Source organism: Salvelinus alpinus, chromosome 10 (assembly GCF_045679555.1).
Source record: "Salvelinus alpinus chromosome 10, SLU_Salpinus.1, whole genome shotgun sequence".
NCBI lineage: Eukaryota > Metazoa > Chordata > Actinopteri > Salmoniformes > Salmonidae > Salvelinus > Salvelinus alpinus.
The window spans coordinates 20,294,199-20,307,960 of NC_092095.1; the positions used below are offsets into that span (position 1 = coordinate 20,294,199).

Below are 13,762 nucleotides of genomic sequence, written 5' to 3' on the forward strand. Positions count from 1 at the left end.
CTAGTATTAGTAATAGATCATCACCCTGTCACTACTAGTATTAGTAATAGATCATCACCCTGTCACTACTAGTATTAGTAATAGATCATCACCCTGTCACTACTAGTATTAGTAATATAATATTAACTAATAACTTGCAATAGATCAGCCTGCCACTACTAGAAATAATTTTAATAAAACACAGGAAATATATAAATGTAACCCCCAAATACATAGGGATCCATTTGGGATGCAGTCTTCCTCCTACATAGTGTACTACGTTTGACCAGAGCCCCATAGGGTCTGGTGAAAAGTAGTGCACTCTTCAGGGATTAGGGTGTCATTTAAGGGTGTTTTCACACTTGGTCCCTTTCACCCAATTTTTGTGAACTCAGTGCAGTTCACTTAATTGTTTGTGCAGTGTGAACACGATAAAGGAACTCTGACCCCTGCAACACCGTTCCCCCGGGTTTAACCCCTCACATTGGTGCCACAAAAAGAGACACGTTTTTGGATATTGATTAGCGATTGTCAAGGACGCACAGAAATGCCAAAATATGTGGTTTTGTACTGACTGACGCAATGTTCAGATTGTTTGTTTGCAATATGTAATCTATAGGCTGAGAGAGCTTCATAAACTGTTTATTGATTGTGGGGTTTGAATAGTGTGAGAAGAAAACAACATATTTGGTGAGAATCACAACATAAGGTACACAATCAAGGTCCTTTCTATCCGCAAACCTTGGGACATCCCAACTCTGACATTACCCCCATTGAAGTTGACATTTAAAATGGTTACGGTAAGGGTTAAGATTTAGGGACGTCCCAAGGATCCCCGATAGCACTAACCCCAAAATTAAGGCTAGCCCTTAAAGGGGCAGGAGCCTACCTGGAGTGTAATTTTCACAATTTTCACTTACAGCATTATTTAATCTGCAGTTATTCTACTAATTATTCTGTTACTAATAATATTTACATGTTAATATCATCTTCTGATTATAATAATTTAAGATATTTTAACTAAATACAATCTATTAGCTTCTAAAAATTTAAGTAGGTATAGCTAGCTGTCCAATAACATAATCTGATGGAATGGCTTGTCCTGCGCACTGTAAACAACCCACAATGCATTGAGGGAATGTTGGAAAAAGATCTTAGTTAATTTTTTAAAGATAGCAATGTGAATGCAAAGAGGCCTCGGAACCACAAAATAGGTGAAGAGAGTTGAGTCCTCATCGAAAGGCAAGGGCAGTGTGAATATAAAGGGAACTGTTCTTTTGGGGAGGGGGGGGGTGTGAGAGTTCCCTTTAAAAGAGGACTATATGGTGAAAACAACCTTAGAGACACAATCGGCTCCATTCAAATCAGCAAAGTGTACGAGACAAGGACGAATTAAAAGTTAATCTCTGCTTTTTATTGTAGATTATTGAAATGAACAGGCTCCTCGGACATGGAGATTGTACATCCCGGAGAAAAAGAAAAAAAAATATTCTCAAAATATATTATAAATATAATACACCACCCTTCATTAGTGCTGATCACTCACACAACAATCTGTAGGCCAAGGAATCCAAACCACATTAAAAAGGACAAATACAACCTAATAAAACCAGGAAAATACAAGGAGAGAAAATGAGAGAGACATCCAAACTATGTTTTACATATCCACTCCTTGTTTTAACATATCCACTAATTTGTGGATACGGGCTTTTTGTCCCTGCACTAATACCATACCGTGACAGACACAATCAACCCAGTCCAGCAGCACAAAACTCTTCTACAGTGTCATAAAAAAAACTAAAACAATAAATCATTGGTTAAATAGTCTTTATATAGTAGTATGGTTCCTAGATACCAGTGTGTCATGGTCATATAACCAGTCACTTCAGAAGGTTGCTAATGTGAAGAAATAACTCCTCTATAGACCCAAAGGAAAGGACAAGCAAATAAAACAGTTACAAAGCCAGCATGGGAAGGATTTCTGAACGAATGGCGACAGGAGACAGAACAGAACTACAGGAACAGAGTCAGGAAGTCAGGAAACAACAGAACAGAACTACAGGAACAGAGTCAGGAAGTCAGGAAACAACAGAACAGAACTACAGGAACAGAGTCAGGAAGTCAGGAAACAACAGAATAGAACTACAGGAACAGAGTCAGGAAGTCAGGAAACAACAGAACAGAACTACAGGAACAGAGTCAGGAAGTCAGGAAACAACAGAACAGAACTACAGGAACAGAGTCAGGAAGTCAGGAAACAACAGAACAGAACTACAGGAACAGAGTCAGGAAGTCAGGAAACAACAGAACAGAACTACAGGAACAGAGTCAGGAAGTCAGGAAGTGACGAGAGAGCTGCTGCAACACACAGGCTGAATCCACAACATGGCACCCAGACCTGATCCCTTCATAGTGCACTACATTTGACCAGGGTCTATAGGGTTCTGATCAAAAGTAGTGTACTACTAGGGAATAGGGTGCCATAGGGCTCTGGTCAAAAGTAGTGTACTATATAGAGAATAGGGTTCCATAGGGCTCTGCTGGTCTAAAGTAGTGCACTACACGGGGAATAGGGTTCCATAGGGCTCTGGTCTAAAGTAGTGCACTATATAGGGAATAGGGTTCCATAGGGCTCTGGTCTAAAGTAGTGCACTATATAGGGAATAGGGTTCCATAGGGCTCTGGTCTAAAGTAGTGCACTATATAGGGAATAGGGTTCCATAGGGCTCTGGTCTAAAGTAGTGCAATACACGGGGAATAGGATGCCACAGCAGCTGATTCCCTCCCATTGTAACCAATAATAACATAAGGTGTTATGTACATAGCAGTGGAGGCTGCTGGGAACAACTATAGGAGGACAGGGTCATCGGTTGGTGTGTATTATATTGTTTTAATTTAATCCATCTCAGCCTCCTATAGCTCCTCCCACCAACTTCCTGTGGTAGAGAGTTACACTGCAGGTGCATTTACACAGGCAGACCAGTTCTGGTCTTTTACCACTAAAATGGTATTTTGACCAATTAGATCAGATCCTTTGCCACTAACTGGTATTTTGACCAATCAGATCATCTCCTTTGCCACTAATTGGTATTTTGACCAATCAGATCTTGTGTGGATAATTGGGCTTGCCTGTATAAATGCAACCTATGAGTGTTGTAACCAGGTGTGATAGTGATGATAAACAGCAGGGTGTTTCTCTACAGTTCAACTGCCAACCCTTCAGACCAACAGTAGTTGTGTCGATGAGAAACTACATCTCGGGTAAAAGGGGTTCAATTCAGGAAGTACACTGAAATGACAATTCTAATTCCAATTCCCCAATTCCATTCAATGCTGTTTCAATGAGGGGAAAATGTGGATTTTTTTTCCCAAATTTGGTTTACTTTCTGAATTGACTGGAATTGAAATGGAATTGACCCGACCCTGAATCTAACCGACTGTCGTGTACTATTTATCAGAAACACTAAAGAGGAAAATAATAAACACGCTACGATTAAAATCACACAGCTACAACATGAGGAAAATGAATCGATTCCTTACTTCATCGTCAAGACTTGCTATACACACACAATAGTTTGACATGTTATAGATTTCTCAACATAAGTCTCTTTTGGTGAAAATATAGTTAATTGCAAAATATCTTATAGTATTTGTTTCCTTTCTCTTCTCCAGAGGTGTTCTCGTTTTGAAAAGAAAAAACGGGGGGGGAAAAAGCACCTGAGTCAATCTATGACCAGGAAATCAGTCTCGTCTTAACGGTAGTCACATTATTAATTTCACTGTTACGACCACTAGGAGATTTTTAAATTAAACAAGACATTAAAAAACGCACAAACCAAAACATCCTTCCCCTTTTAAAAATAAAGTGTCAGCTAGCTGGAAAACAAAAACAACAACAAGACAAACATGGTAAAATACTTTTCTTATTTTTTGTTGATAAAAGCAACTAAATCTCATCAAAGACAAAAACTAAAATCAAACAAATAAAAATGGACGACAACACAGACATTCGTTACATGGATGTACTGTTGTCTTACATCTCTGGGCTTTACAGAATGGACCTGCGTACACCAGTACATGACTTCATACCATATTATTGTAAAGAGGTACGTAGTAAAGCTGCATTTACACAGGCAAAATATCCGATCCGATTGGCCAAAAGACCAATTAGTGGCAAAATATCCGATACGATTGGTCAAAAGACCAATTAGTGGCAAAATATCCGATCCGATTGGTCAAAAGACCAATTAGTGGCAAAATATCCGATCCGATTGGTCAAAAGACCAATTACGGGCAAAATATCCGATCCGATTGGTCAAAAGATCAATTAGTGGCAAAATATCCGATCCGATTGGTCAAAAGACCAATTAGTGGCAAAATATCTGATCCGATTGGTCAAAAGATCAATTAGTGGCCCAAAAAAAAGAAAGAAAAAAGAATTGGTCTGCCAGTGTAAACACAGCCTAAAGAGTTATAACCATCATTCTTGGGTCAACCTGGTCAGTACCAATACTCTAGTCCAGCGTTTCCCAAACTCGGTCCTCAGGATCCCAAGTGGGGCACGTTTTGGTTTTTGCCCCTAACACTACACAGCTGATTCAAAATGATCAAAGCTTGATGATCAGTTGGATGATTTGAATCACTTGTGGTAGTGTTAGGGGCAAAAAAAAATAAAACGTACAGTGGGGGGGGCCCCCGGGACCGAGTTTGGGAAACGCTGCTATAGTCAAAATAGACCAGACAACAACTTCTGAAAATCAAGTCTGTCCTTGAAAGATGGAAGGCAGAGAGGAAGAGAACAGTACTACTCTTGATTAAACAGTGACATTCTACAGCAACTTGTGAAAACCCCTCCCTTCTATCAGCTGCAGAGAAGTGGTGTTGTGGGTTTTACAGTAGACCCGTTGGAATGATAACATTGAGTAGTCGTAGCTCTACATATTGTCACAGTGCATTGAATATCAGTCCAAAAAGAAAAGATGAAGCATTTTCTTGGGGGGGGGGGGGTTAAGATGCTCAGACCCCTTCCAAATATCTTTGTTAGGGCCCAACCATGCATCCACCGTTGTATTGCACAGAACATAATGACAACCTTTTAAAAATGTACCCAAATAAACACAAAAGGAAACGAAGAATCATCTTTAAAACAATAACACTAATAATCTCACTACGAAACCATTTCTCTCGCTGGCTGCATAATGACCTTATTTTGCAAAAACAATCCATTGTTGGTACACACAACGTTTCTTTATTATTCTTATTATTTTGTATATTACAACCGGCTAAAAACATGCACCCAACTGCCCTCTGGGAAATGCAGTTCGAACAGAGTCTCCGGCGCGTCATGGTGTCCATTTGTTCCAGTCAAAAGGGGCAGAGTTCAGTGACTGTATGATTCAAAAGTGCTTTATGCGGTTCAGTAGGCCTTCTTTCTTCTGGAACTTATTACAGCGCTTATTAGCATGTATCATCTGGGAAAGAAAACACACGTTCAGCATCGAATACACCGACATGACGACATGGATGTGTCCCGTGCTCACGTACCGATTCATTCCATCATCTAGTCTGGATGTACTTCCCCATTACCATCAACTAGACGGGATAACCATTCTAACAACGTCTGAGTGAGGATGGAATGGTTTTAACACTTTACATATTACACATGCTTATCTAATACCTGGCTACAGGGACGGCAGGTAGCCTAGTGGTTAGAGCGTTGGGCCAGATCGAATCCTCGAGCTGGACAAGGTAAAAATCTGTCATTCTGCCCCTTGAACAAGGCAGTTAACCCACCGTTTCCCCGGTAGGTCGTCATTGTAAATAAGAATTTGTTCTTAACTGATTTGCCGAGTTGCATAAAATAGGAGGACGTAACCCCAAAACTACTCACCGTGATACCACCATTTTGTTTTCTTTGGGTTTTTGTTACATGTTCTTACGTAAAAGGAGTTATCGGGAGGCCGTCTCTGCAGAGAAACAGAGAGAGACAACCGTCACCATCAGACAAGCGCTGGTATACACACGGCATAGACACGGCAACATCATTCAGAGTAGGGTCAATTAGAACTGATCTGGGGTTAGTTCTGCATTTCCCTCACAAATGGTTAAGGTTAGGATTGGCGAAAGGGGAAGCTAGATCCTAGATCTGTACCTAGATGAAATGTAGGATTATTTTCAGACAGTGAGTTCAGACAGTGAACAGCGGCTGTGATGCCTGTTTAGCGACAGCAGGGGGCTCTAGTGAGTTCAGACAGTGAACAGCAGATGTGGTAACAGCTGGAAGTTCTCTATATTCAGCTAGTAATGGTAGTTCTCTCTATATTCAGCTAGTAATGGTAGTTCTCTCTCTCTATATTCAGCTAGTAATGGTAGTTCTCTCTCTATATTCAGCTAGTAATGGTAGTTCTCTCTCTATATTCAGCTAGTAATGGTAGTTCTCTCTATATTCAGCTAGTAATGGTAGTTCTCTCTCTATATTCAGCTAGTAATGGTAGTTCTCTCTATATTCAGCTAGTAATGGTAGTTCTCTCTATATTCAGCTAGTAATGGTAGTTCTCTCTCTATATTCAGCTAGTAATGGTAGTTCTCTCTATATTCAGCTAGTAATGGTAGTTCTCTCTCTCTATATTCAGCTAGTAATGGTAGTTCTCTCTCTATATTCAGCTAGTAATGGTAGTTCTCTCTATATATTCAGCTAGTAATGGTAGTTCTCTCTCTCTATATTCAGCTAGTAATGGTAGTTCTCTCTCTATATTCAGCTAGTAATGGTAGTTCTCTCTATATTCAGCTAGTAATGGTAGTTCTCTCTCTATATTCAGCTAGTAATGGTAGTTCTCTCTATATTCAGCTAGTAATGGTAGTTCTCTCTCTCTATATTCAGCTAGTAATGGTAGTTCTCTCTCTCTATATTCAGCTAGTAATGGTAGTTCTCTCTCTCTATATTCAGCTAGTAATGGTAGTTCTCTCTCTATATTCAGCTAGTAATGGTAGTTCTCTCTATATTCAGCTAGTAATGGTAGTTCTCTCTATATTCAGCTAGTAATGGTAGTTCTCTCTCTATATTCAGCTAGTAATGGTAGTTCTCTCTATATTCAGCTAGTAATGGTAGTTCTCTCTCTATATTCAGCTAGTAATGGTAGTTCTCTCTCTATATTCAGCTAGTAATGGTAGTTCTCTCTATATTCAGCTAGTAATGGTAGTTCTCTCTATATTCAGCTAGTAATGGTAGTTCTCTCTATATTCAGCTAGTAATGGTAGTTCTCTCTATATTCAGCTAGTAATGGTAGTTCTCTCTATATTCAGCTAGTAATGGTAGTTCTCTCTCTATATTCAGCTAGTAATGGTAGTTCTCTCTATATTCAGCTAGTAATGGTAGTTCTCTCTATATTCAGCTAGTAATGGTAGTTCTCTCTCTATATTCAGCTAGTAATGGTAGTTCTCTCTCTATATTCAGCTAGTAATGGTAGTTCTCTCTCTATATTCAGCTAGTAATGGTAGTTCTCTCTATATTCAGCTAGTAATGGTAGTTCTCTCTATATTCAGCTAGTAATGGTAGTTCTCTCTATATTCAGCTAGTAATGGTAGTTCTCTCTATATTCAGCTAGTAATGGTAGTTCTCTCTATATTCAGCTAGTAATGGTAGTTCTCTCTCTATATTCAGCTAGTAATGGTAGTTCTCTCTATATTCAGCTAGTAATGGTAGTTCTCTCTATATTCAGCTAGTAATGGTAGTTCTCTCTATATTCAGCTAGTAATGGTAGTTCTCTCTATATTCAGCTAGTAATGGTAGTTCTCTCTATATTCAGCTAGTAATGGTAGTTCTCTCTATATTCAGCTAGTAATGGTAGTTCTCTCTATATTCAGCTAGTAATGGTAGTTCTCTCTCTATATTCAGCTAGTAATGGTAGTTCTCTCTATATTCAGCTAGTAATGGTAGTTCTCTCTATATTCAGCTAGTAATGGTAGTTCTCTCTATATTCAGCTAGTAATGGTAGTTCTCTCTATATTCAGCTAGTAATGGTAGTTCTCTCTATATTCAGCTAGTAATGGTAGTTCTCTCTCTATATTCAGCTAGTAATGGTAGTTCTCTCTATATTCAGCTAGTAATGGTAGTTCTCTCTCTCTATATTCAGCTAGTAATGGTAGTTCTCTCTATATTCAGCTAGTAATGGTAGTTCTCTCTCTATATTCAGCTAGTAATGGTAGTTCTCTCTATATTCAGCTAGTAATGGTAGTTCTCTCTATATTCAGCTAGTAATGGTAGTTCTCTCTATATTCAGCTAGTAATGGTAGTTCTCTCTCTATATTCAGCTAGTAATGGTAGTTCTCTCTATATTCAGCTAGTAATGGTAGTTCTCTCTATATTCAGCTAGTAATGGTAGTTCTCTCTATATTCAGCTAGTAATGGTAGTTCTCTCTATATTCAGCTAGTAATGGTAGTTCTCTCTATATTCAGCTAGTAATGGTAGTTCTCTCTCTCTATATTCAGCTAGTAATGGTAGTTCTCTCTATATTCAGCTAGTAATGGTAGTTCTCTCTCTATATTCAGCTAGTAATGGTAGTTCTCTCTATATTCAGCTAGTAATGGTAGTTCTCTCTCTATATTCAGCTAGTAATGGTAGTTCTCTCTCATATTCAGCTAGTAATGGTAGTTCTCTCTATATTCAGCTAGTAATGGTAGTTCTCTCTCTATATTCAGCTAGTAATGGTAGTTCTCTCTATATTCAGCTAGTAATGGTAGTTCTCTCTCTATATTCAGCTAGTAATGGTAGTTCTCTCTCTATATTCAGCTAGTAATGGTAGTTCTCTCTATATTCAGCTAGTAATGGTAGTTCTCTCTCTATATTCAGCTAGTAATGGTAGTTCTCTCTATATTCAGCTAGTAATGGTAGTTCTCTCTATATTCAGCTAGTAATGGTAGTTCTCTCTCTATATTCAGCTAGTAATGGTAGTTCTCTCTATATTCAGCTAGTAATGGTAGTTCTCTCTATATTCAGCTAGTAATGGTAGTTCTCTCTATATTCAGCTAGTAATGGTAGTTCTCTCTCTATATTCAGCTAGTAATGGTAGTTCTCTCTCTCTATATTCAGCTAGTAATGGTAGTTCTCTCTATATTCAGCTAGTAATGGTAGTTCTCTATATATTCAGCTAGTAATGGTAGTTCTCTCTCTCTATATTCAGCTAGTAATGGTAGTTCTCTCTATATTCAGCTAGTAATGGTAGTTCTCTCTATATTCAGCTAGTAATGGTAGTTCTCTCTCTATATTCAGCTAGTAATGGTAGTTCTCTCTCTCTATATTCAGCTAGTAATGGTAGTTCTCTCTATATTCAGCTAGTAATGGTAGTTCTCTCTATATTCAGCTAGTAATGGTAGTTCTCTCTCTCTCTATATTCAGCTAGTAATGGTAGTTCTCTCTATATTCAGCTAGTAATGGTAGTTCTCTCTATATTCAGCTAGTAATGGTAGTTCTCTCTATATTCAGCTAGTAATGGTAGTTCTCTCTCTCTATATTCAGCTAGTAATGGTAGTTCTCTCTCTCTATATTCAGCTAGTAATGGTAGTTCTCTCTCTCTATATTCAGCTAGTAATGGTAGTTCTCTCTCTATAGTCAGCTAGTAATGGTAGTTCTCTCTCTATATTCAGCTAGTAATGGTAGTTCTCTCTCTATATTCAGCTAGTAATGGTAGTTCTCTCTATATTCAGCTAGTAATGGTAGTTCTCTCTATATTCAGCTAGTAATGGTAGTTCTCTCTATATTCAGCTAGTAATGGTAGTTCTCTCTCTATATTCAGCTAGTAATGGTAGTTCTCTCTATATTCAGCTAGTAATGGTAGTTCTCTCTCTATATTCAGCTAGTAATGGTAGTTCTCTCTCTATATTCAGCTAGTAATGGTAGTTCTCTCTCTATATTCAGCTAGTAATGGTAGTTCTCTCTATATTCAGCTAGTAATGGTAGTTCTCTCTATATTCAGCTAGTAATGGTAGTTCTCTCTATATTCAGCTAGTAATGGTAGTTCTCTCTATATTCAGCTAGTAATGGTAGTTCTCTCTCTATATTCAGCTAGTAATGGTAGTTCTCTCTCTATATTCAGCTAGTAATGGTAGTTCTCTCTCTATATTCAGCTAGTAATGGTAGTTCTCTCTATATTCAGCTAGTAATGGTAGTTCTCTCTATATTCAGCTAGTAATGGTAGTTCTCTCTATATTCAGCTAGTAATGGTAGTTCTCTCTATATTCAGCTAGTAATGGTAGTTCTCTCTCTATATTCAGCTAGTAATGGTAGTTCTCTCTCTATATTCAGCTAGTAATGGTAGTTCTCTCTCTATATTCAGCTAGTAATGGTAGTTCTCTCTCTATATTCAGCTAGTAATGGTAGTTCTCTCTCTATATTCAGCTAGTAATGGTAGTTCTCTCTCTATATTCAGCTAGTAATGGTAGTTCTCTCTATATTCAGCTAGTAATGGTAGTTCTCTCTCTATATTCAGCTAGTAATGGTAGTTCTCTTCTATATTCAGCTAGTAATGGTAGTTCTCTCTATATTCAGCTAGTAATGGTAGTTCTCTCTCTATATTCAGCTAGTAATGGTAGTTCTCTCTATATTCAGCTAGTAATGGTAGTTCTCTCTATATTCAGCTAGTAATGGTAGTTCTCTCTCTATATTCAGCTAGTAATGGTAGTTCTCTCTCTATATTCAGCTAGTAATGGTAGTTCTCTCTCTATATTCAGCTAGTAATGGTAGTTCTCTCTCTATATTCAGCTAGTAATGGTAGTTCTCTCTATATTCAGCTAGTAATGGTAGTTCTCTCTCTATATTCAGCTAGTAATGGTAGTTCTCTCTCTATATTCAGCTAGTAATGGTAGTTCTCTCTATATTCAGCTAGTAATGGTAGTTCTCTCTCTATATTCAGCTAGTAATGGTAGTTCTTTCTCTCTATATTCAGCTAGTAATGGTAGTTCTCTCTCTCTATATTCAGCTAGTAATGGTAGTTCTCTCTCTATATTCAGCTAGTAATGGTAGTTCTCTCTATATTCAGCTAGTAATGGTAGTTCTCTCTCTATATTCAGCTAGTAATGGTAGTTCTCTCTCTATATTCAGCTAGTAATGGTAGTTCTCTCTATATTCAGCTAGTAATGGTAGTTCTCTCTCTATATTCAGCTAGTAATGGTAGTTCTCTCTATATTCAGCTAGTAATGGTAGTTCTCTCTCTATATTCAGCTAGTAATGGTAGTTCTCTCTCTCTATATTCAGCTAGTAATGGTAGTTCTCTCTATATTCAGCTAGTAATGGTAGTTCTCTCTATATTCAGCTAGTAATGGTAGTTCTCTCTCTCTATATTCAGCTAGTAATGGTAGTTCTCTCTCTCTATATTCAGCTAGTAATGGTAGTTCTCTCTATATTCAGCTAGTAATGGTAGTTCTCTCTCTATATTCAGCTAGTAATGGTAGTTCTCTCTCTCTATATTCAGCTAGTAATGGTAGTTCTCTCTCTATATTCAGCTAGTAATGGTAGTTCTCTCTATATTCAGCTAGTAATGGTAGTTCTCTCTATATTCAGCTAGTAATGGTAGTTCTCTCTCTCTATATTCAGCTAGTAATGGTAGTTCTCTCTATATTCAGCTAGTAATGGTAGTTCTCTCTATATTCAGCTAGTAATGGTAGTTCTCTCTATATTCAGCTAGTAATGGTAGTTCTCTCTCTCTATATTCAGCTAGTAATGGTAGTTCTCTCTCTCTATATTCAGCTAGTAATGGTAGTTCTCTCTCTCTCTATATTCAGCTAGTAATGGTAGTTCTCTCTCTATATTCAGCTAGTAATGGTAGTTCTCTCTCTATATTCAGCTAGTAATGGTAGTTCTCTCTCTATATTCAGCTAGTAATGGTAGTTCTCTCTATATTCAGCTAGTAATGGTAGTTCTCTCTATATTCAGCTAGTAATGGTAGTTCTCTCTCTACATTCAGCTAGTAATGGTAGTTCTCTCTCTATATTCAGCTAGTAATGGTAGTTCTCTCTATATTCAGCTAGTAATGGTAGTTCTCTCTATATTCAGCTAGTAATGGTAGTTCTCTCTCTATATTCAGCTAGTAATGGTAGTTCTCTCTCTATATTCAGCTAGTAATGGTAGTTCTCTCTCTATATTCAGCTAGTAATGGTAGTTCTCTCTCTATATTCAGCTAGTAATGGTAGTTCTCTCTATATTCAGCTAGTAATGGTAGTTCTCTCTATATTCAGCTAGTAATGGTAGTTCTCTCTCTATATTCAGCTAGTAATGGTAGTTCTCTCTCTATATTCAGCTAGTAATGGTAGTTCTCTCTCTATATTCAGCTAGTAATGGTAGTTCTCTCTCTATATTCAGCTAGTAATGGTAGTTCTCTCTCTATATTCAGCTAGTAATGGTAGTTCTCTCTATATTCAGCTAGTAATGGTAGTTCTCTCTATATTCAGCTAGTAATGGTAGTTCTCTCTCATATTCAGCTAGTAATGGTAGTTCTCTCTCTATATTCAGCTAGTAATGGTAGTTCTCTCTCTATATTCAGCTAGTAATGGTAGTCTCTCTCTCTATATTCAGCTAGTAATGGTAGTTCTCTCTCTATATTCAGCTAGTAATGGTAGTTCTCTCTCTATATTCAGCTAGTAATGGTAGTTCTCTCTCTATATTCAGCTAGTAATGGTAGTTCTCTCTATATTCAGCTAGTAATGGTAGTTCTCTCTCTATATTCAGCTAGTAATGGTAGTTCTCTCTCTATATTCAGCTAGTAATGGTAGTTCTCTCTCTCTATATTCAGCTAGTAATGGTAGTTCTCTCTCTCTATATTCAGCTAGTAATGGTAGTTCTCTCTATATTCAGCTAGTAATGGTAGTTCTCTCTCTCTATATTCAGCTAGTAATGGTAGTTCTCTCTCTATATTCAGCTAGTAATGGTAGTTCTCTCTCTATATTCAGCTAGTAATGGTAGTTCTCTCTCTATATTCAGCTAGTAATGGTAGTTCTCTCTCTATATTCAGCTAGTAATGGTAGTTCTCTCTCTATATTCAGCTAGTAATGGTAGTTCTCTCTCTATATTCAGCTAGTAATGGTAGGAATGCTAGGAGCTACTAGCTAGCATATTGACATGTCTACAGTAGGCTAGCCAAGAGGAATGCTAGGAGCCACTAGCTAGCATATTGACATGTCTACAGTAGGCTAGCCAAGAGGAATGCTAGGAGCCACTAGCTAGCATATTGACATGTCTACAGTAGGCTAGCCAAGAGGAATGCTAGGAGCCACTAGCTAGCATATTGACATGTCTACAGTAGGCTAGCCAAGAGGAATGCTAGGAGCCACTAGCTAGCATATTGACATGTCTACAGTAGGCTAGCCAAGAGGATTGCTAGTAGCCACTAGCTAGCATATTGACATGTCTACAGTAGGCTAGCCAAGAGGAATGCTAGTAGCCACTAGCTAGCATATTGACATGACTACAGTAGACTAGCCAAGAGGTATGCTAGGAGCCACTAGCTAGCATACTAGCTAGCATATTGACATGTCTACAGTAGGCTAGCCAAGAGGAATGCTAGGAGCCACTAGCTAGCATATTGACATGTCTACAGTAGGCTAGCCAAGAGGATTGCTAGTAGCCACTAGCTAGCATATTGACATGTCTACAGTAGGCTAGCCAAGAGGAATGCTAGTAGCCACTAGCTAGCATATTGACATGACTACAGTAGGCTAGCCAAGAGGTATGCTAGGAGCCACTAGCTAGCATATTGACATGACTACAGTAGGCTAGCCAAGAGGAATGCTAGG

At 38.1% G+C, this 13,762-nt stretch overlaps 2 protein-coding genes across 5 annotated transcripts in view; one reads left to right on the top strand and one right to left on the bottom strand.

The window, feature by feature from the left end:
- The window catches only part of sgk3 (serum/glucocorticoid regulated kinase family member 3), a 1,016,194-nt gene that overhangs the window by 491,454 nt on the left and 510,978 nt on the right, over positions 1-13,762 (top strand). The gene's annotated exons all lie outside the window — the stretch shown is intronic.
- LOC139531679 (probable ubiquitin-conjugating enzyme E2 W-B) overlaps positions 5,205-13,762 on the bottom strand; it is a 49,111-nt gene continuing 40,553 nt past the window's right edge. For all 3 annotated transcript variants that reach the window (XM_071328349.1, XM_071328350.1, XM_071328351.1), the window contains exons 5-6: positions 5,870-5,945; positions 5,205-5,450 (exon numbers count right to left, since the gene is read on the bottom strand). In XM_071328349.1, the coding sequence (XP_071184450.1) occupies positions 5,437-5,450; positions 5,870-5,945 (90 nt within the window). In that variant the 3' untranslated portion in view covers positions 5,205-5,436. The remainder of the gene's footprint in view (positions 5,451-5,869; positions 5,946-13,762) is intronic.